We start from the raw sequence: 22,859 nt of genomic DNA, 5'->3' as shown, positions 1-22,859 counted from the left end.
GAAATCTCTGAAACTATTTCTTTGAGGCTTTCCTGCACCATTTTCAATTTTCAAGCTATTTTAAAGGGCACTAGAACTGCATTTAATTTTGTCTCACCACTGTCTTTGTAAACCATCTTTTTATCCCATATAAGAACTTCACATACCTGGTTTACTGTGCGTATTGAAAGTAACATGTTATTTATCAGCTGTAGTTGCTTCAGATGGAAAAGCTAAGGGTTAAAAGGCAGAAATTCAGTCTTCAGGCAAGTCACCTGTTCCACTTTTGGGTCACCTCCTTTTGCCAGCACTGTCTCACTCACACACAACAAACTAACAGAAGGTTTTAAGCTGAAATGGACAACAGTAGATTCCCAGCTTCCCCGATGATAAATTTGGAACCATGTCAGCAAGGGTCAGGAAATGCAATTGAAAGTGGTTCTCTCTGGCCAACTTTGCAACTCCTGGTTCTCCAGCAAGCAGTGGATAAACTGGACCTGTGCTTTTATAGCTCATCACCATTTGTATGTTTTCTCAGATATGCTTTTCATTTCTCTTAAAGACCTTGTGTGTGATATTTTGGTTTGAGTATTAAATTCTGGCTTAAAAGAACACATGCATGCTTTCCTTTTCCCTAAATAACAATTCATTGGTTTAAACTAATCATTCTACCCTTTAACTAATGTAAACGAAACATTTTACATTTTACTGTGTACCTCCTATCCCTTGTAATAAGTCTATCTGGTATTGCTGTAGTAACCCTGGAACCAATGAATGCTAAGACATTAAGTATCGTTTTACTTTAATCAATAACTTGCATTCTTTGGCATCAGATCTCAGTATTATGCAGAATTTACAAAGTAATACCAAAATAAAATTTCTCTTACAATACCTTATTTCATATTTAGGAAGAGTCCTGAAAACCTTAACAGTCATTCAGAACAGCTCAAGGAGAAAGAAAAGCAAGGTTTTTTCAGGGCAATAAAAAAGAAAAAGAAGAAATCTCAAAATGTAAGTATGCAGCATTTATAATAGAATAATTATTTTATTAATTTTGAATTATACAATTTTTATATGCTAGATTAGTACAGTACATTTGTATTATTTATGATTATGTGTATGTATACAATTGTTCTTTTATTTTCTCTCTTCACTAAATGAAAGTCAAATTCTACTCCTGTTCAGGGTTGATTTTTCTTCCTTTTCAAATATTTCTTCACTTACTAGTCCTGTGCACCTTTGTTTGCATTCAGACCCTTTAAAAGCCAGTTTTGATGCAAATATAAAGATGATGTTACAAAAGATTCTTTTTCTGGATATGGTGATACCATTCCAAGAATAGTAAATTCATTGTTGTGTGTCCCCAGAGCTTGGATAGTTTCAGGCACTCATATAGAGAAAATGAGGTTGTTACAAATGAGAATTCTTTCCAGTCTTTCTCATGGAAGTGTCTTGGTAACAGCCTCTGTCTTCTTGCTGCATCCCATGACTGGAATAAGGATGCTGTGTCTCAGCCATTTTTGTTTTATGTTTTGTTGAGGGAATGGATTGTGGCTTTTGTTCTTCAGTATAAGTCTTTGGTGTCTCTCACGTTTTTAGATTTTCATATAGCTTTTGGGAGGGAGAAAGGACTTTCTTCTATCAGAAAGTAGTGGTGTACTAACATTTCACAGAGTTTTGTAATAAAGATATTCCCTGAGAACAGAAGCAACCTAAACATAATCTCATTCTTAAGTGACAGCTTTGGAAACAGTAAAACATTTAAAACTGTAATGTTCCTGTAAGTGTAAATGCAGTTATAGTTTTGAAGAGTCTCAGAATTGAGTAAATCATGCTTACTCCTGGCAAAGGAGAGTGACTTAATGAAAATACTTACTGTCAAGGAGTGGGGTGATACAGCTCTGAGTGTTGGGCTTACCTGTTGAAAATTGGGAGAGAGGAATGATTTTTTTATTTTTTTTTTAATTTCTTTGCACTGTGTGGAACGTGTGCATATGTATATTAACTAGAACTCAGAAATGTACCTCACCTTCCTGCTGGGTGAGATTTACAGCAATGGCATCTACCTTTCCTCCTGAACTTGTTCACCCTCATACCTCTGTGCAGCTCAAATATGATTATTTGTATTAAACAATTGAATGAAATGTTTAGAGTATAGATCTGGGACTGTTTTGATACCGAGATGTCCATGTAAGGATAACACAGCTAAGGCTATTTGTTCCAATGATGCATTTTCAAGGGGATTAAAAAAAAAAATGCAAAAAGTATTGCTATGCTGTACTCCGGTTCCAGCCATTCAGACATGGTAGCAGACAACACTCCAAATATCTCAGCTGATAGATGGTGTATTAATTACCTCCACATTAAACTGTGTGAAGGAAATATATACTGGATTGTGTTGCCTCTCAAATTTGGCATTTTACAAAACACCTGAGTCAAAAGCTCCTTGATCTGTAGCTACCAAAACCATCACTGATTAGAAACTAAGGCAGATGTATATATAACCCTTACTCCTGTTTCTTCTCACTCTTAAGAAGGGAGGTAGAGAGGAACAGAGAGAGAGAAGGCAAAAAACTGTGTTTGGTACTTAGAGCTGGTATCTCACAGAAAGATGAATAAATTAGTGAAATAATATAGTGATACAACTCTTTCATCCTCAGCTGGAAACTTGCTGAGATCAACTTGAGTTTTGTATCAAACCAGAGCCAGAAAACCTCCATTCATTTCTATTTACAGCTGATTACCAGGACACTGTCTAAGCACAGACATAGCAACACTGGTGTGTGTACAAGTGTCTGGCTCAGACACTGCTTTGTTCTTCTTCACCTGTTAGTTGAAGACATCTACCTAACAAACATTAGGGCAGCCTTTAGGATCTTCCAGCACAAAATAAAATTACTGCCTTCAATTCAGCACAAGATTTGCCATTAGTAGTAAAAGCTGTTCACATCACTGTAATATTAGCTCTTCAACTACACATATAATGTTTTCTATGAATTCCTATTAAAAGTATTAATAGAAAACTTGTGACTACCCAAGTTTTTTTTTCTGAGACCTGCAATTCATGAAGAGTCCTAGAAGCATGAAATTCCAGTTATTTACTCATACACAGACTTTCAGCAAGAAATAACAACCTAGACCTGAGGACTGTCATAGAACAAGAAAGCACATAATATGATTTCCTTCTGATATCCTTTGGCAAGTCTCATTCTGCTGGTGATCGTCATCACAGGAGTCGTAAAAGATACCTGAAATTGAATTGAAGACATCTTAGTAATGTCATTCTCAAAATATCTAATAGCCCAGAATTGATCCCAGTTCCTGACACTTCTTCCTGCAGGTTGTTCCCATGAAGCATTCTCCCTGGAGTTCTCCAGGTGCAGTGCCTCGTGGGATAGCAATTGTTACTGCCTGTTATGGGAATTCTTTGCAATATTCTTTTTGCAGAGCTGTTCTTATCCATTCTCCTTTTCATCGTTTGAAGTGTTTTAGTAATTTAGCAAAAGGTGTTGAGGATTGTTAGAATCACAGTTTTGTGTCATCTGCCACCAAAAATTTGGTACCCATGAGGGGTGAACAGTGTCAGTAGGTACTATCTTCAGAGGTGCCTGAGTTTTGCAGACTTGGCACTTATTTCAAGCTATGAGTCTGAAGAAATTATCTGCTTTGGAAAAAACAATTTCAGGTGAGCATTTCTCTTAGCAATGCTTTCATTACTTTTTAATTTACTGAATTTGAAACAGGAAATTCTTCTGACCATAAAGTTCTTAAACATAAGCTATGCTAATTATTGATTTTCATTAACTTGGATGGAATCTAGATGCTGAGAAAGCAGTTTGAAATCTCTTGCTTTTGGTGGTACACTTGTCATTGTATTTAGTCCTATAATAATTCTATTGCATAATAAAGATTTCTTCTGATAGACAGGAAAATGCAAGGCACAGTGTATGTGTCCCATGGTTGTTTGCAATAGACTCATTTATAATTTTAGTACTTTCTAGTTCTGTTTGTTCTTCATGAAGCCACTGGTAAGCTCTTTGGTTGTGCTCCAGAAATTAAAATAAAACAGCCAGTGTACTTGCATCTATACATGAAGTTGCTAATGGTATATTTATGTTAGAACTGAAATAATTCATCTCGGAGCCTTCACTCTTATTGCAAGTTAAAAATAGAATGCTCTTTTTTCCCCTGGAGTAACTATCAACTGCTCATTCTGAAACCAATTCCTAGTATTGTTAGTGTATCTTTATTTTCTTTATATAAAAATATGAAATATTATACTGCTTTATGTCATTATCAGAAATAAAAATGATTGCCAGGGTTACAGGATTTAATTTAAAGCTCAGTAAATTCAACAACAGCTATTAGTTATTTCCAAAAGCCTTTGAAGCAAACACATTCTGTATTCCTAATGAACATGCATTGAAGAATAGGTGTGCTGATATTTTTTTACATGCATTTCTATGCATTGAGTTCCTTGAACTTGTAACATAGGTTTTTTTCAATCATTATTGTATTTTCCAAAAGAAAATTATAGGCTTGATAACATGTATTGTCGAATTACAAAAAAAAAAGAGTTAACATAGTAAGGGGCAGATAGATCTCTTGAATTGAAATACTGTGCATTTAGTTTTTGTGTCTTATATTGCAGACAGACTCAACCAACGGCGAGAATCCAAGCATCAAGAAATCCCTCTTTCCTCTTTTTAATTCAAAGAATAATTTAAAGCATAGTTCTTCTTTGAAAAAACTTCCTGTAGTCACTCTACCAATGGTATTAATTTTTAAGTACAGTAACACTGTAAAATGTTCCAGTAAATTTGTTTTACTGACTACAGCAGCATGTGGTTTATTTTCATGGTATCACTTCTTCTTCATGCCAGTTAAGTATCTTGGGCCAGTTCAATAAATTTAAGTAAAATTGGCAGTTTTGTTGAAACAGATTGTGCCAATTAATTTTTTTTTTCACTATTTGATGTAGTGAAAATGTAACATACACAGTTCCAGAGAGAACGAGCCTTGGAAGGAAGGCTAGGGAAGGGAAATAGTTGTGAAATTGTGTATGTTTAAAATTAAACAAAGTCAGTATATTTCATTCAGGAAAAAAATTAACCTGGTTTGGTTTATAACTATATTGTAATTACATAATTTTATACAAACTACTCCTTTATATGTAAACTTAAATAAATCAAATACTAACAATGGATTATGTGGAAAGAACTCTAGCTCATGTGTCTGTTGTATTTTTGTTTGTCCTGATTGTTCATGATAAAAGACAGCTTGCATTAAAAATAGATTATATTTTTACTGTCCTCTTTTTACTTAGAATTCTTGAAATGAGATAAAAAGCTACATGTAAGTTTTAAATTATCTTTCTGCCATAAAGTTTCAGCTGTTTCTTAATTTTTGCTTTAGTTTGGGATATTTGTGGAGGAGAAGAAATGTGTGAATAGAGAAAGCTCTTGGATTTGTGATGTCAGTCAAGACATCAGTTTAGAGGGATTTTGGTCTGCTTCACTCCAGAGCAAATTTATAGAACTGATCCATGGTCTTAACTGCAGTATGGAATGCTTTTTAAATGAAGATGAGGCTCAACAATATTTTGTTTTTAATTTTATTTTTGAGGCCTTGTTTAACTGCTCTTTCTTACAGCAAATAACACTAACAGCATGTGAATGTTTTAAGGGCTAAGGGTAGAACAAATCTGCATGATGTCCACAGCCACTTGCTCTTACTATGGGGAGAATTCTTGAGAGGTCACTGCAATTCTTCTGCAGTAATGGGCTTCACTTGTGTTCTGTAATTAACTGTGGGAAATTATTTACAGCTATTCTTAAGAAAATATTAGGAGACCAGTGTTTGAAATTTTGTTGCAGATGCCTAACACTGAAGGTCAGGATCTCTTGGCATTACAGAAAGCCATTCATTCTTCCAATCACCAGAGCAACAGGCAGAAGGATTGGCATCCTGAGAAGATGACAGAAATCCAGCCTCATGTAAGTGGCATTATCAGTTCCCTATATATTAATATTACTGATGTATCTTGACAGCTTTTTCTCTGGTGAATAGAAGAATTGCATTTGATATTGTTTCCCAGCTTCCTAATTCCTTGCTCACTAGATGTAAAAAATCATGTACCTGCAGTCCTGCATAATTTTTTTTAAATGTAAAAAATCATGTACCTGCAGTCCTGCATAATTTTTTTTAGATGTAAAAAATCATGTACCTGCAGTCCTGCATAATTTTTTTAAAATGTGGACATGAATGACAAGGAAAAGAGAGACTGAATATCCTTTGTCAGTCTTTGAGCCCTTCAAAGTACTGGTGGTGTTTTTGTATTATAGGCAAGGAGTGTTTCAGTGCACGTCTATGGTAGCGATGCAGTTCTGTACAAAAGCCCTCAAGTCAGCTCTGTAAGGAGTGGTGAATCCTGAGAGTTGGCTGCTGCTCAGCAGTGTTTGATACTTGATGTGGACACCAAAGCATCGAGACCACGTTACAGTGTGCTGGCACAGACTGCAGTTTCAGCAGGCTACATTTTGAAAGCATTGCACTGCACTAGTGCAACTTCATTTTCTGCAGTGCTAAAACCAGCTCATTGGGCAGTGTTTGGGAGGGAGTGTCAGGGCCATGCTCCACTGTTGTCACATTGGAAACTGGAAAAGAGGGTTTGTTGCAGCTGCAGTGTTTGAAGAAACAAATTTCTCTGTGAGCTGTGGAATTTAATGAGACTGCTTTCGTACCACCCAGGCTCTTGATACCCATTTTCAGTAACCCTGAATCACCACTGACCTTCAGCTTGCTCACCAGTGAAAGAAGCTGCAGGAGATCAGAGCTGCCTATCACCCAGCTGCCAGCAAACAAAATATGTAACTTCTGAGTTCTGCCAGACCTTGTTTTAGTGCAGATGGTTACTCGAGACTCACTCTAACCCCTAATTTATGTTCACAACATTTTTAAGAAGTTGTATTTCTGAAATCTGTTCCTCATAAAATGTGGCTGAGGTTCGTAAGTTAATAGCAGAAGTGACAGATGGACAGCTAATGCAATTGTCTATGCCTGCATTTTCAAAGGAAACGAGGATAAAATAATTGATGGGACACATTTTTTTCTGAGGGAGAAAAGGTTCCATCTTTTCAGGTAGCTAATAGATTGGATTGTGATGAGAAGACACTTTTCTCAGGTGTGTAGTCACAGCTTGGGATGAAAAATATCAAAAAAATATGAACTAAAAGTGAAGAAGTCCTGTAAAGTTCAAGATGTTCAGTTTAGGATAGGACAGCTTTTTTATGGGAGATGTGATATGATGGAGCTTTCCCATGTGTCTTTCAGAGCCAGCCTTTAAAATCTCTTCGGAAGCTCTTGCACCTCTCCTCAAACCATCCTGTCGCTGCTGAGCCCCGCTTCCAGCCCTTACCGAGCCAGCCAGCCAAAGCTTCTTTTCCTGAAGTGCGAATTCATCCCATGAGTCAAAGCTCCGGCAGCGGCAGCAGCAACGTGCGGCCGGAGCCCCAGCCGAAGAGCCGGCCAACGCTGCAGATCCCGAGCCAGCTGGAGCCCACCTGGCACGTGTCCCCGGTGAACAGGAGCGTGAGCGATGGGCCCCCCTACTCCGACCAGCTGCCTTCCAAGAGCGGACAGAACGGGCACACCTACAGCCGAACAAACCGGTCGCGAATGCCAAATCTGAACGATCTCAAAGAGACAGCCTTGTAATTGCACTGCAGCAAATAGACCGGTGTGGGTGGAGATCAGCGTAGGGGAGCGGTGGTGGTTCTGGTGATGGTAAGACTGCATTTTCAGCTTTATAAAGGTGTGCAATATGTACGTGTGGAGCTATGCTGTTCGGCACCACGAGAGAGTCAGGGATTATACAGGAGCAAAAGTGAAACTATGAATTACCAGTCATCAGAAATGTCACTGGATGCCAGGCAGAGTGTGCCAGTCAGGGAGAAAAATGCACTGTCATTTTCTCTCATTTACATTCCAGCTTAGTGCACATCTCTGTCTGAAAGCTGGGAGACTTCTGGTATGTATTGGCACTTATAAGGGTGAAAACATTGTCTAGGCCTATGCCCTTACTACATTTTTTGCTGCCTAGTTAAAACAGTGGGGTTTATGTGATAAAAGTGTATCCCTGTTAAGGGTTTAAAGTTAAATTGTATGTCTTAAATTTGTTTTTTAAACTTCCATATTTGATAGGATTTGTAATATTTATTTATGATGACCTAATATCGTACTGTTATAATCATATCTTTTATGTTATAATGTAAAGTTATTTTGAGCTGTTTGAAACATTGTGAAGCAGTGCAACAGCTACAGTAGTTTCTATAAAAAACTAACAGTAACATTTATATATTGCATCAGGAGTATTTTATTCTATATATAAATATATATATAAATGGAAAATAACTGTCTGTTTTTTAAATATACTCATTTAAAAGAAAAGTATTGTTATGACACTATCTGCCATATTTTTTATACATTTGTGATATAAAGTGCAGTATTATACTTCTAATAAAAGGAAGTTGAATGTGGATATAAATGTGACTGTAACAGTATGAGTCTTGCTTGGCTACGAGAGCCCAGTATTACAGGCATTACTGGTAACGAACAAAAGACAGCGTTTTATTCCAAGCTTTATTATGGGCTATTTTGTTGGAAGTATTGGCTAAATGTAAGAGACTGCAGAACTGTACAGTAATCTAAATGTGGTATGTTCTCCCCTGTGTCCATAGCTTTCCTAGTAATATTAATGGGATTTCTGCATCTGCATCAAGAGCACAGAGCCCCAGTACCAAATTTTTGTTTCTTCTAAAGAGATGAAGTGCCCCATGACTACAAGCGAAAGCAGGTGCTCTTCCACTTAATAGCAGGGGTGAAAACCAAAGAAACACAGCATGAATTGCAAGTGAAATGCAAAGCTTCAACACTTAAGCATAGCATGGCACTGCAGATCATGGTATAAGCTTTTATGCATATGTGTATTTTACATCTCTAGCAATCTATGAACTAATAAGATAAACACTGTATTAGAATTTAAACTACTCTTGCACTTTTTATTATATTTCAGGATGTATTTAAAGTTACAAATCTGATATTTGGATATTGAGGGAGAAGGTTGCCATGCAACTTGATTTCTCCTTAGGTCTTACTATCCAAATATTCCCATACCCAGTTCAGCTACCAGTCTCAGCAAAATACTAGATCTTGGGTTCCAGTCTCCTGTAGAACATAGTTAAAACTGCCTTTACCTTGGTGAATGTCAAGTGTAGAAAATACACACCCTGATTCCTCTGTTGCTACCAGTAAAGTAAATCAAAGGTGAGCCAGTAGGAGTCAAAATAGTTATGCCAGTCTAAACTTCGTGCAATAAGAGGAGAGCCAGGCCTGTAGTGTCAGAACAATACAATCTTTCCTTTTTAAACATTAGTTCTACTCCCTCATTACTCTTCAGCATAGTTTGTTTTCTAGATGCTGTCTTTGTAAGACACCTGTACTTGCAAATACACCGTTTTTTTCCAAAAAGAGATTAACCTGAATGTAAACTGGATGATTTAGCCATAGATGTAGTTAACAAAAGCAGCCAGGCAGTAGAAGCTGAACTTCCAACTTGGATAACAATGCAAACTGGACAGGCTGTTCAGTACCTCTTGAGTCATACCAAAGTTCTAACAACAGAAAATTCGGCACCACTACTGTAAAAATTGTTGTCAGAAAGAACAATGTGGAAGGATGCTATGTCAGTTTTGTCCAGGACTAAAAATAAGTCTACTAAATTTGAAAAATTACAAAACAGGAATTCTTCCTTTTTCAATTGCCTGCAAGAAATGTGCATGTGATTTTTCTATAGATAGATATGATACATAATATTTCTCTATATATGATATATACTGTATTGATATATCATATATATAGCATATATAATAGAAATGAAAGGGTATTCAGTTTTTTTCTAAGTTCAGTGGGCATCCAGGAAAGATATTGTGATATTTACTTGTTGTCACTGTCAGAGTTTAGCAGCTTATTTTAGCAGTCTCTGTTAGATTCATTGCTTGGTCACAGCTACATAAGCCCTGTTAGCCCTGCTTTGAAGTCCCTCACAAAAGCACTGCCTGAGAGAGTGGGGCTCTATGCAGTGCAGTTTGAATGTATCTTTTAGGGCAACAGAGCTGGTGAAGGGCCTGGAGCACAAGTCTTACAAGAGTGGCTGAGGGAGCTGGGGGTGTTTAGTCTGGAAAAAGGAATCTCAGGAGGGACCTCATTGCTCTCTACAACCCCCTGAAAGGAGGGTGTAGCCAGGTGGGGGATCAGCCTCTTCTCCCGTGTCTCAAGTGAAAGGATGAGAGGAAATGACCTTCTGTTGTGCCAGGAGAGGTTCAAATTAGATATTAGGGAACAAAAAAGATCACTGAAAGAGTGTCCAGGCATTGGAGTGAGTTGTCCAGGGATATGGTGCAGTCACCAGCTCTGGAAGTGTTTGAGAGGCATCTGGATGTGGCACTTGGGTATATGGTTTAGGGATGACTGGGGTGATTGGTGGTTGGACTGGATGATCCTTAAGGTTTCTTCCAACCTTGATGATTCTGTGTTCAGTCTCACAGGGAATGTTCAGCCTAGACTCTTCTGTGCTTCGTGGATATGTGTCCCTTTGCCTCTGCAAGGCTTTTAGCTTGCTGGTAAGATCTTCATGCTGGGGATGATGATACTGGGCTATATGTGGTTGTTATGATTTCTAGCCAGGAAAAATGTTTCTAAAGGATTTTTTTTCTCCGTACCCATTAAGTTAAATCAGGGTGATCCCTGACTGTACATATAGCTGTTTAAAGTAGTTAGAAAATCTTCAAAGGTGACCCAAGGAATGTTTGAGTATTTGGTGGCCCATATTTACAGAAACTTGTTTCTACTTCATACTGCATTTTCCTCTTGAATTCAACAAACTGTGGTAGCTTTCAGTTGAATACTAAATTGTGTTGAATGTATGTAGTATTTTCTTTCTTCTGTTGGAAAGAAATTCCAGCAGCTCGGCCAGCTGGTGCTGGGATGAATTGTGTATTTTAACTTGGTCTAGCTTCCCAATATTTAGAATATGGCTAATGTAATTTTGTCGAGGTTTTCAAAAGAGTCTTATTATAGTGACTGAGATTTTCTGACTTAATAAAGAGGAAGAGAATTACAGAGCAAACTATTTTGTAGATGTGAGCTTTCCTTTTCACTGGTCTGTGAGTCCTGTACTACATGCTCTATAGATTTATTTAGTATAAAGGATCCTAGTTAAACTGCATTTTATTCTTTGGCAATCTTTTGCCTTATGGCATCACTGATGATGTGAATAAAAAAGAAACTAAGTTTCAGAAATTAGTTGTAGTAATTTTGCAGAACTCAAGCTGCCTAAACTTGTCTCTGTGCTTTTGTTGTAGTTCTTGAGCTCTTTTTAACTGAAGAAAAAAGCACCTTAAGCTCATCCTAACTGAAATTGTATAAGTGTCTAAGCTGTCGTTTTAAACTGCCATGTAAATGTATTAACCTAGAACAACATCTATTTTCAACAGACCTGGCCACAGAGAGCAGTCCCTTTGACCCATTTAACACTTTTTGCTCCATTTATTGCAGTCCAAGCTTCATTGCCTGTCTGAGAGGTTGCCAGGAGAGCACTGGGCAGAGTTCTTGGCAGGAAGTCAATGATCCCAGATTTGTCTCTTAGAACATTCCCCAAACACCACTTGTTCTTTTAGATCAATATTAAAGCAGACTTCAAACTTCCAAGTGCGTGAGGCATTCTCAGGTCGTCATTTGGCTTGTCGCCTTTCTCTCTGTCACACCAACTTGTTTCTGGGACCAAGACTGGAGTGACTCTTCAGGAAGCAGTGGCCTGTGGTAGGCTCTTCACCCTCCTTGTCATTGCAGCTAGATCTCTTTGGAGATGAATCTCACTTGTTTAAAAAGCTACATACCAACCTTTTCTTTTTTTCTTCAAAAGCTGATGAGGTGTTAGCTGAGTTGACTCCTGGGTTCACCAAGAAAAAGCTTTGCATTATCAGCAGTTCTGTAAACTTCCCTATAAGAACACTGGGAACCTATGGGATTACAGATTATACAGCTCTGAAAGCACTGTTGTAATCTAGGTAGCTAAGGAAAGACATAGCCACTTTAAAGAGGAGCTGTGCTCTAGAAGTATTGGGGGTTTTATTCATTTTCATTTCTCTTTTGTCTTGTAATGATTTGGTAGTGAGACATGCTTCAAAATACTTGCATGTAATTAATTCTATATGTGTTGATCACTGTCAGAGTAGAGCTGGGAGAATATTTGCATCCCAGTCATACAGAGTATGAAAAGGATAGCCATATATGATATACTGCAAATTGTGGGGTGGCAATGAATGTTTATTTTTTCCATTCCAGCTAGCATATATAGTACATCTATTAATGGGGTAATATCACAAACCATGCATCTAGGCTGTTGTTCATGTTAGTAGGCCAACCATTTGAAATAGGAGTGCCACAGAAGATGGTTGGAAAGGTGATGTGCCCTATGTAACTATTCTTGAATAACCTTCAAATCAAGACACTATTTAAGAACAGGTGCCTTTCCCTACACAGCTCTTTCTAATGGTATCATGATATTAACCATTCATTAACTGGGTTTGTAGTGATGAGGAAAAAAGCCATTTAACTTCTGGCCTTTTTTTAAAGGGGAGTGATTTGAGTAAACCCTTTAAATATAATGAAGTTATATATATATTGGAAGTTCTAGATGTTGGCAACTTTTTCAAATGGTCAAGCAGCAGCAGTGCATCAGTGCTTAGGCTCATCAGGCAAGTGAAGGCTTGTTCTATACTGAATGTTGTACTGAAACAGAAGATTCCTCATTTTGCAGTCACGAAGATTTCATAAAAATTAGCAAAGCAGATTTTATAGGAGATCCTCTTCCAATTGTAAAAAAAAAGCTGTGTTAGGTCATCTGTTCTCTCAGTGGAGTGTCTTAACAACTACCACATGAGACAGCGTAGGTAAATCTGATGAATTAGGTCTGAATTTTACTTGTTCTGAGTTCTGCTTGGATACAGATTTGTGGCTTTGTGGACAGCCAATTGATGCAAAAGCTGGGGTTTAACTACTCAGTGGGAGATGCATGCAAAGTGTGAGAGGACTGGCACCACTATGTTTGGATGTTTTATTCCACCAAATCAGATTGCTTCTCAGGCTCTTTTAGAACATAACAAAATATGCAGCTGGGCAAAAGTGACTCTTGAAACACGGCCCAAGAGCCTGAACATGGAATTTGTGTCTTAGCCTAAGAATGACTACACATCTCTTGTCTTCTCTGCAAGTCAATCTACCTCCTCTCTCTTGCAGAATGTGGCTTAGGTTGGGTTTGTTTATTCTGAGCTTATTAGGGACTCCAAATTTGAAGAGACATCTAAAAAATTCTTCCTCTACGTACTGTTAGCAACCATGTAATAAAATATTGTTGGGCCTTCATCTGAAATACTTTGAAACCTTGAAGCCATCTGAGCTCTCCTTCTAGAATCCCAGTGCCATCCTTTGCACTGCTTTGCAGTCTTCCCTTGGCCTTCCCCTTGTGGTTCTCAAATATTACAGTTGCCTTGTTATTTGTTGTTTCTCTAGTGCAGATTTTCAGGGAGTTAGAGGCCTTATCTACTACTCCACCCTATTTGCTGTTTTACTCAAACAGCTATCCTTAGACTTGCTCAGGATTTCCTTCATTTTAATTTTCCATTTCATCTGGGTGAGATACCTTACCTCATTGTGCCCCCACCAAAACATGCTGCCTACCAGGCTTTTCATTCCACCAGGTCTCTGTTTTCACAGGGCTTTGTTTCTCTGGATCTGTTCTGAGAAATGCAAGGTGGCATCTTAATTGTACAGGTGTAGAAACGCGTTGTGAAGTAGCTGCTGTCGTAGAGCTTTCCATTAGCATAAAGATAAAGCATGTTCATAGCACAAGGTGGAAGCTGCTGTTCAATTTTCCTATAGGATGTGAACCTCTTGGTGCAAACTCCTGACATGTAAATCCAGTGGCAGAGCTTTTAATTTTTAGTTACAAGGCAAAACTTAAAGCATAGGGAACTGCCTTGCCTTGACTTTCCTTTGCTTTCTTTTTTTTTTTTTTTTTGCTAGTGCACATCTTAGGCTTGTACTACTGAAGGATATGATTGATTTAAAGAAGTAACTTCATATTTGGGTTATATGGAACAATAAGCTAAAATCTTCCCAGAAACCATGATTTTGTTGGAAATTCTATGCAGGCATTTTAAAATCTGGTTAATCTGATCAGGAATTCCAGGACTGCTTAGGTCTCCACTGTGGAATGTTTAGTTTTAAATTCATGTCATATGGAAGAAAAAAGGAAAAATTAAGTTTAGGAATTTTTATTTTTTTTTTCACTATCTGCCAGTACAGATTAACAGGCTGGGGAGACAGCTTTCAAAACTTCTAAATTTATGGATAAGATTCCCTGATGTTTTTTAACAGCTACTAGAAATCTAAAGCGCACAAACTTTAAATCTACCGTGCTTTCTGTTGTAGAAAGGATATGTTGTGGTGTTAGCCTTTTTAATCCTGGAATACAAATTGATTTTAAAATGTGTTGAATATTTAAGGATGACTTCATGCAAGTTAATAAACCATTTGTAAAGTGTTTGTATACAACCCTTTGTATCATGTTGTTGGTACACCTTACCAAATTTTTTTTGAGCATGTATTCCATTCTTTACTTCTGTACAATTTCTATTGTTGCTGTAAATATTCTAAAAGAGAGAAAAAAAAAAAATCCTGTGGTAACCTTAATTATCAGCATGGAAATCGTTAATTTTTACTGAGCACAATGTATTTTTGAATGGGCCTTCCAAAATATGTCTTTAATAAAAATGCAGATTTTGCACTAGAACACTGGCATTGTTCAACAGCTGATCTTATTCCTGATACATCTCTGTCTCTTCCAGAGCACCTCTCCCTACATGAGTGTGGCTCAGTCGAGTGGAGCAGACCAGAGCCAGGACTCCTGTGCCCAGTGGGTCACTGCCAGGTCCTGGCTGACTCCCTCATCTGAGAGGCCACTTGTATCCATCCACAAGCCTGATGTTTCCATGGGATGTCTCCACAGGCCACCTTGAAGCACCTTGTTGCCCACCATTCCTCTAGTCTCATTGCAGGATGGATTCTGCTCTTTAGGGCAAGAATCTCTGCTGTTCTTTCTTTTGAACAGTACCAACCCGCCAAGGCCCTCAGCAGGCACTGCCTGGCCTAAAAAGGCCTTGAAAGTTTCCAGCCCACTGTCTTTGCCACAGGAAAAGTGTCATGATGGCATTTCATCATTGTCATATGTAAACCAAGACACTTCTAGGCAAATGTTGAGGTGTCAGCAATAAGAGTTTTTTGATGGCTCCCTCTTTAATGTATCCTGGCTATGAGATTTTTTGTTACTGTGTGCAGCTTTAAAAAAACTTTAAATATTTCCCTGCTAGTCTCTCTTTCTTTGGGGTAATTGGAAACAAACTGACGAGTAGGGACCGCTTTTCCTGGGCCTCCCTTCTTTCCCTCTGAGCTCCAGCAACACTTGCTGAAAGCCAGAACCTGAAGTCTGTTAGATCTCTCTACTGATGGGTTGTGCAGCAACCACAGCCTTGGTGAGACCAGGCTGCTGCCAGTGCCTGCACTGAGCTGTGCCCATCACCTCCGTAAGAGGGAAACTTCCCGCCTGAGCTAATGACTTCAACTGCCACCAGGACAGTTCAGCACTTCAACATTTCCATCCAGAAACGGGGTTGAAATGCATTTCCTTGAGGTGCCCAGTGCTCTGGGGGATTTGGCTTTACTCTTAAACCCTTACTTGGCTCTTCCAACGATCTCATTTAGTACCCCCTTTTCTGTACCCCCTGCAGAGCCTCAGAAACTGGAGTGGCCATCTCCATGGAGAGGTTGAGCACCTCAATGTGGTATCCACAGTGTAGTCAGTCTTAGACCCCCATGGGATGGAGGGTCCGGGTCTGGGGCCCCCAGTGCAAGAAAGATGGGAACCTATTAGAGCATGTCCAGAGGAGGGTCACTAATGTGACAGGGCTGGCACACCTCTCCCATGAAAACAGGCTGGGTGATTTGGGCCCAGAAGAGAAGGCCCTGGTGAAACCTTGTAGCTCCTTCCAGTAGCTAAAGGAGACTGCAAGAGAGCTGGAGAGAGACCTTCACAAATACATGTAGTTACAGGACAAGGGAGACTGGCTCTAAACTGAGGGAGTTATTAAGGAGGGCAGGTTTAGATTAAATATTAGGAGGAAATTCTTTACTGTGAGGGTGGTGAGGCACTGGGACAGAGTGCCCAGAGAAGCTGTGGACTCCCCATCCCTGAAGGTGTTCAAGGCCAGGTTGGATGGGGCTCTGAGAAACCTGTTCTAGTGGAAGATGCCCTGCCCATGGCAGAGAGATAGGAGCTAAGTGATCCTTAGGGTTCCTTCCAACCCAAACCATTCTATGATTCTGTGATTATGAGGAAAAGCTTTCGTATTTATGTAATTATACTTCAGCTAGTGCTGTCTCACTTTCATGATGGCCTCAGTCACACTGTTACACCAACATACAGAATTTATGCAGAAGTGGAAGTCAAAAACATTTTAGGACCACTTAATTAATTGAGCCTCTCAGCACTCTTTATATAAGAGGCAGAGGTTAAGTGAATTTCTAGAGGTCAATTAGCAAGTGAGCTGCATAGCAAGGATCAGAACAGAAACTCCTGCTTTAGCAGGAACCATTTAGTTGCAAGTCAGAAGTGGGTCCCTTCCCCATGCAAGCTAGAGAGGTGAACTGCAGACAAAGGGAATTTGCAAGAGGCAAATGAACTGTGAAATGCACTGTGGTCCATCTTATGTATATACATTTCAATCTAGAAAAAGGTCTAATGATTTCTTTGAAGATGGGAGTCTGGAAGAGTGATAGCACAGGTCCTTTCTAACTAGAAAGTATTTTCTTCCTCCAAGGTTTATTATATCCTCTAAGTAGGATCACTCATGTGAAGATATGTAATTTAGTGTGGTGCCTTGGTGTGTAATGGTGTGTGGTCCGTCTATTCAAGCATGTGCATCTCACAAGAGTTTCTGTCCTTTGCCATTGGGTGCATTTCCAAAACCAGACAACTGAAAAACTCTGGCCTGTGCATAGGTGCTTGTCAGAGGCCAGTCACAGATAAGACTGTGACTAGATACAGTCAAACATAACTGCTTTGGAGTGATACAAATACTCACCAGCTTGTGCCCAGTTCATCCTTCTGCCCCTTCCAGCCACCCCTCCACCCCTCAGTCATGCAGGAAAGCATCAACACCAAGGCTCCCTCCCCTTTTACCATCCATCAGGACATGGAGCAGAAGTGCAGAGCTGCCTGTGCTGCTTTTAGGGCAGGGAAAGCTGTGTGTTAACATGTTGGCAACTGCATCCAGGGCCTGGAAATACTTCAGCTTTCAGTGTTGGTGTTGGTGTGATGGATGCTGGGGAGCCCCTGTCTCCCTGGTGCTGGATGTGCAGTGCCTCCAGGGAGCTGCTATACCATGCTGGTCCAACAGCTTGGCTGCTGAGGAAGTGCCTTGAGCTCAGTGGATCTTCTCAGTAGAGCTTGCCTTGACTGCTCAGCATTAAAAGAATCACAGTGATTTCTTACTAAGAAAATGTGTCCTAGACCAATTTGTGGATAGTCAAAAGTCCTATCCATGGATGAGGAGGTGGGAGGGAAGCAAGGGAGTGCTGGTGTATGGCAATCATCTCAGCAGATGGGAACTGGTCTTTTTTACATCTCTGTAGACCTCATACTGTTGGTTAGTGGAGCAGCTTTCAGACTTGCCAGAAGAGCTTATTTCCCTGACAGCTATTATTTGTCTCTACATACAGTAATAAAACAAGGCAGGAATAAAACATCTCTCACAAATGAATGTGATGAATTGCACAGCCATCCAAAGGCTATTATCATGTTTTTGGTCACATCTCATCTGTTTTTAGTCATATCTGTACTCCTGACATGCTCACTGAGCATTCACTCTCTTCCCATAGGGATAAGGAGAGGACAGGAGAGGCAGACGTCTTCATGCCTCTCTTCCCTGAGACAGTTCAGGTTCTGATGCTATGACTCTTTGGGATGGATGCATAAATTGTTAGAAAATAGTGAAGAGGCCTCTGGTGCCTGCCAGGTTTGTGCTGCAGGTGTGTGGGAAGGCAAACCAAAGCCATTACTCCAGAGCTCCCCACAAGCCTCCCTCATGGGAGCTGTGTGGGCTGCAGTTCCCACATGTATTCAGCATCAGCCCCCGGGATGAGGAAGGGACATGAACCTTAGTAATTGGGGCCTCACCCCAGGACGATGGGCCCGTCATCCACATGCCCCAAATTCCTTGGGTGCTAAACACCCACTGGAGATGGGGCCATGGAGATCAAACAGTTAAGAAGAGTGAGTCCCTGTATCTGTGCCCAAACATCAACAGGGAGCAAGCAAAGTGCTAGAGTCCCCAAGATGTGTCAGTGCAAAAAGAGGATACAGAGAGGGTTTGTCCAGCCAGTGCTCAAGGCACCGATATCTGCCCCAAAGCCAGCCACAGCAGCTCAGGCCAGAGGGGTTGTGATACGAGCAAACATGAGGTGATTTGAGAGTGTGACATTCTGATGGGGGGCCCTCGTACTGGGAACAGGTCAGATCTGGCCCCAACCCTGTCTCAGGGCATGAAGGTGAGATGTCTGTCCTGGCACACACCTGCCCTTCCAAAGAGAATCCAAGCCCTGCCTTTGGACCCCATCTGCATGTATTTCAGTGTTCACAGCTCACTGTGATGATCATTTCCCCAACCTAACATCCAGGGCCAGAAGCGCCGCATCTCACAGGATCCAAGCCATGGCCCTGAACCTTCCTCTTCCCCAGTGTGTCCCCCACAACCCCCCATCATCTATATCACCAGGCATGGTGTGAAGTAACATTTTATTCAAGACAGCCCTTCCCGTGGCAGGCTGGGCGTTGACACTGCAGGAGTGGTGGGGCGAGGCGAGGCAGGGCGGCTGCACAGGCGACGGGCACCCACAGAGCCCTCCGGACCCCGCGCTCAGCCGCACTTGCGCAGGCACTCGAGGAGCTCCATGCGGATGGCGATGCGCACGTGCCAGCCCAGCGGGATCAGGCGGATGTAGCGGGCCACGATGGGTGGCCGCAGCAGGTTCTGCACCGAGGATGAGCGGTCGGAGTTGCCATAGAAAACCTGTGAAGGGAGGGCTGGATGGGTGGGGGGTTAGGGGGCTGGAAATCCCATCCCATCAGTTTGGGGTGCCTGTGCAGGAGCAGAGGAGGAGGAAGCTCCTTCCCCTCCACCTTCAAAACTAAAGACTTTAAAAATAGCCAAATGTAGACAATTTTTGTCACACTGATTCAGTTTTCTAAGCAGACCATTTTCCCCCCATCAGTCCTGTACTTTCTATAGTTAGGCCAGAAAATCTTACTCATTCTTACCCCATTCTTTCTCATTTGCCTTCCTGTACCAAGGCACTGCTTGTTTGGAGTGAGCATGGTTGTCTTTGGCTATTTGAAGTTCATAAGCTACACAAGCCAATATAGACTAAAAAATACATTTGAGGCTCCTTTTCCCATTCCTTGGCCTGGATGTCACATCTGTTGACATGACCTGTTTTTTGGGAAAGCTCAGCATCTCCCCAGGACTGCAGGAACTTCAGCAAAACCAGCAGAGCTTCCTAGCTGGGGCAGGGCCTTTCCCACAGATGGGCATTGAGGACACCTGGGGGGCAGCAGGTGTGGCATCCTCCAGCCCAGCTGGACTGCATAGGGATCAGAGGCAACTCTGTAGTATTTCCCCAATGCAATTTTTTGTTTCAAGTCAACCAGTAAGAAGTGCAGCATGAGAATGGTTTGGTGGGTTATGACTTAACCAGTTGCAGATTTTGTCTGAGAGGTTTTTCTGCACCAGGATAATGCTCTATCCCTGGACATGGCAATAAAATAAATACTCATGCAATACTGAAGCATGGCTGGGGCTGTGTGGCCACAGCTAAGAAAGAGGTTTTATCATGGAGGTGCTGCCTCCTCTGCAATGCCAGCTAATGCCTCTGAGCTCAATCTGGACTCCAGTATGATCATTAGAAATAATTTATTCTGTCATTGTGCCCTGGTCAGCATGACACACTCTCACCTCAGGGGGAATGGCCCCTCTCTGTGGTGCTCCCTGATGCAGAGTGAACACCAAGACCCATCGACACTGCTGCTCCCACAGAACCCCCTTTTGATGCACCTCCCCCTGAGACCTATTGTCACCAAACATGCCACCCTTCCACCAGTGGCCAAAGAGCAGAGGTCACTGACCCGGTTGTTCCCGGTCTGGTCCTTGTAGTACACCCAGTTGAGGTTCTCGTCGGTGCGGTACTGTACGCTGTACTTGGTCATCCACTCGTCAGCGTCACAGCGCCCTTGTGTGAGGATCCCCGAAATCACCTTCACCTCCTTCAGGTCAATCTGCAGCCACTGTGCAGTGTCCTGGTACTTGGAGAGCCATGCACACCTGGGGGGACAGCACCAGCCCTGCTCTGTCCTCCACCATGCCCTCCCAGGCAGACCCTCCTGCCCCCACACAGCCAGGACTCCCCAGCCCCCACACCCACAGTCCCCAGGACCCCTCAGGGAGGAATTTTTGAACTCACCCGAAGCCTTGGCCATTGAGACGGGCCTTGTTGGCTGTCCAGGAGGAATACCAGCCAGTGTACTGCTCAGGGTTGGAGCAGCTGATTTGCTCTGGTGCGACGGCACCAGACTCAAAGCCCAGGGGCTTGTGGTAGGGACACTCTGCAGAACAAGGCAAAAAAATACTTAAGGGACAGAAATAGCTCTGTTTTCTGTATGTGTTTGCACACATATTGTGAACACCTCCTGGGGTTTCATTGATCTCTCTTCTTGATTAGGATGCTGAGAATGCTCTTATTCCAGACCACAACCTGCCCTAGGACCATAGGGTCATCATTTCTAACCTTCACTTGTGTTAATTTCTACTTTCTCTCTCAAACTTACTAGACTTGTTCTGACTGCAACATTTTGAGGGAAATGCTTTATTCAGATGTTGCAGTCTTAATCTGCCTTTTGTAAGCATGCGGAAGAAGAGCCTGACTGGATACATCAACCTGGATCCAGCCTCCAGGCTGTCAGTTTTTTGCCTGGTCCTTAAGTAATGCTGGGCACTTCTTTTCTTGCTGGGCTTTACCTCCTTCTGCCCCTCTAATGACTGCCTTCATTTATGGCTCTAGTTGCATGGCAAGACTGCTGAGCCAGCTCTGGTCACCCCTCCACAAGCACCCTCAGATCTGCACTTTCTGCTATGGGGACCTTCTTTGTGTCCGGAGCTGGCCTTGCCTTTTGAAAACTTGCAGGTGCTCTGGTGCCAGTGAAGTGTCATGCACAGCCCTGCTGAGGACTCAGGGATTTCCATCTCAGTTTTTGACTGCAGTTCTTCAGGGTAACAATCCTGCCCCCACAACTGTCTTCCACAATAGTGAGAAATTCAACATGACTACCACTGGCAGCAAAAATACTGGAGAAAGAAATACTCATTCACCATTAAAACTTTCTGTGGTGGGTCACCACCTCTGGAAGGCAAGACTTTACTGATGCTGAGCACCTGCATGCTACCTGGACCTAGCATCGGGATTTTTTGTTATGATCTTTATTTTTATGCGATCAGGTTATCATTGTGCATCAAGATACAGAGAATGAAGGCACCCAAGTGTCACGTAGGGATTGCCTAGGCAAACATCTATATCATGGGCAGCATTTTCTGATTTTGCAGCCTATGGACTCTCTGGAGTCCCCAGAGGTAATTCTGTCCCTTTCTCCAGTATAGCATAGTCTATTTCATGGGTCTCAGAAATAAAGGAGCAAGCAAAGCTCTGCACTGTTTCACTTATGAGTAAGAGGTTTCCATGCCTTATCCATGCCTGAACAACCACCATGGTGCTTTGTGTTAGAAACAATCAACATATGGGGAGCATCACTGGGTGCTCAGAGCCTGGCATGACTGTGGCCTCCCCAGTGCAACTGCCCCGCACTGCAGCCATGCAGTTGATGTCTCATTAGCAAGCTCTACTAGTCAATACTGCATGCATCAATATCTCATTAACATATCTTCCTCAGTTGGAACCTCATTAACATGTTTTTCCCCATAAAAACATATAGCCACTGTCCCGCCTTCCTCCAGGCATGGAAACATACTTTTCCACCACATTAAAAGCCTTGCTCCCCTTGTGCAAGAGGGTGGCCCTGTGTGTTTACTATTCATCAGGCTTATCTTGAACACCACCCAACTTTACTTTTAGCAACACTAATCCACAGACTATACAACTGTAATGCAATTAGCAGGTCACCTTCTGGTGAGTCCATTTGGGCCATGCACAGGGACCTGCCAAAACAGATGCCTGGTGCCTGCCCAGCCAAAGCAGCTGAACCATTGAACACCATTACTGCCAAGCCAGAGAAAAGTCATGCAGCATTTGTGAGGTTGGCTGCTCCCTTTGGCCATGCCAGAGGCAGCTCTGCAAACTGTCCCCAGTCAGCAGAGAACACCAGGCCACACCACATCAGCTGGGCTGGGCTGGGCAAGGGGAGTGCAAAGCCCCTCTCTGGGGACAGCAACAGCTGGGAGTTACACTGGAAATGTTCCTCAATCAGAAGAACAAGGTAAATGCCTTCATTACTCAGCTACATAATGCTACTGTGAGAAATACCTCCTCACACCTGGCCTGGTCAGGAAACCCATTCCTGCTCCTTGCCCACATGTTCCTTGGCCATGGACAAATCAACCAAACCTGCCACTTTCCCTTCCCTTCCCTTCCCTTCCCTTCCC

At 41.7% G+C, this 22,859-nt stretch overlaps 2 protein-coding genes across 5 annotated transcripts in view; one reads left to right on the top strand and one right to left on the bottom strand.

The window, feature by feature from the left end:
- The window catches only part of CDKL5 (cyclin dependent kinase like 5), a 129,681-nt gene extending 114,791 nt beyond the window's left edge, over positions 1-14,890 (top strand). For 3 of the 4 annotated variants that reach the window (XM_015630501.1, XM_015630492.1, XM_015630510.3), the window contains 4 exons: positions 888-990; positions 4,631-4,753; positions 5,856-5,975; positions 7,312-14,890. In XM_015630501.1, the coding sequence (XP_015485987.1) occupies positions 888-990; positions 4,631-4,753; positions 5,856-5,975; positions 7,312-7,695 (730 nt within the window). In that variant the 3' untranslated portion in view covers positions 7,696-14,890. The remainder of the gene's footprint in view (positions 1-887; positions 991-4,630; positions 4,754-5,855; positions 5,976-7,311) is intronic. The other variant, XM_015630516.1, reaches the window with a different exon arrangement.
- Positions 14,891-19,012: 4,122 nt separating this feature from the next.
- RS1 (retinoschisin 1) overlaps positions 19,013-22,859 on the bottom strand; it is a 13,054-nt gene continuing 9,207 nt past the window's right edge. The window contains exons 4-6 of the mRNA XM_015617777.2: positions 20,671-20,812; positions 20,336-20,531; positions 19,013-19,223 (exon numbers count right to left, since the gene is read on the bottom strand). Of these exons, the coding sequence (XP_015473263.1) occupies positions 19,071-19,223; positions 20,336-20,531; positions 20,671-20,812 (491 nt within the window). The 3' untranslated portion in view covers positions 19,013-19,070. The remainder of the gene's footprint in view (positions 19,224-20,335; positions 20,532-20,670; positions 20,813-22,859) is intronic.

The sequence above is a fragment of the Parus major genome, chromosome 1, assembly GCF_001522545.3.
Source record: "Parus major isolate Abel chromosome 1, Parus_major1.1, whole genome shotgun sequence".
Taxonomy (NCBI): Eukaryota; Metazoa; Chordata; class Aves; order Passeriformes; family Paridae; genus Parus; species Parus major.
This window is presented reverse-complemented; position numbering and strand designations above follow the sequence as displayed.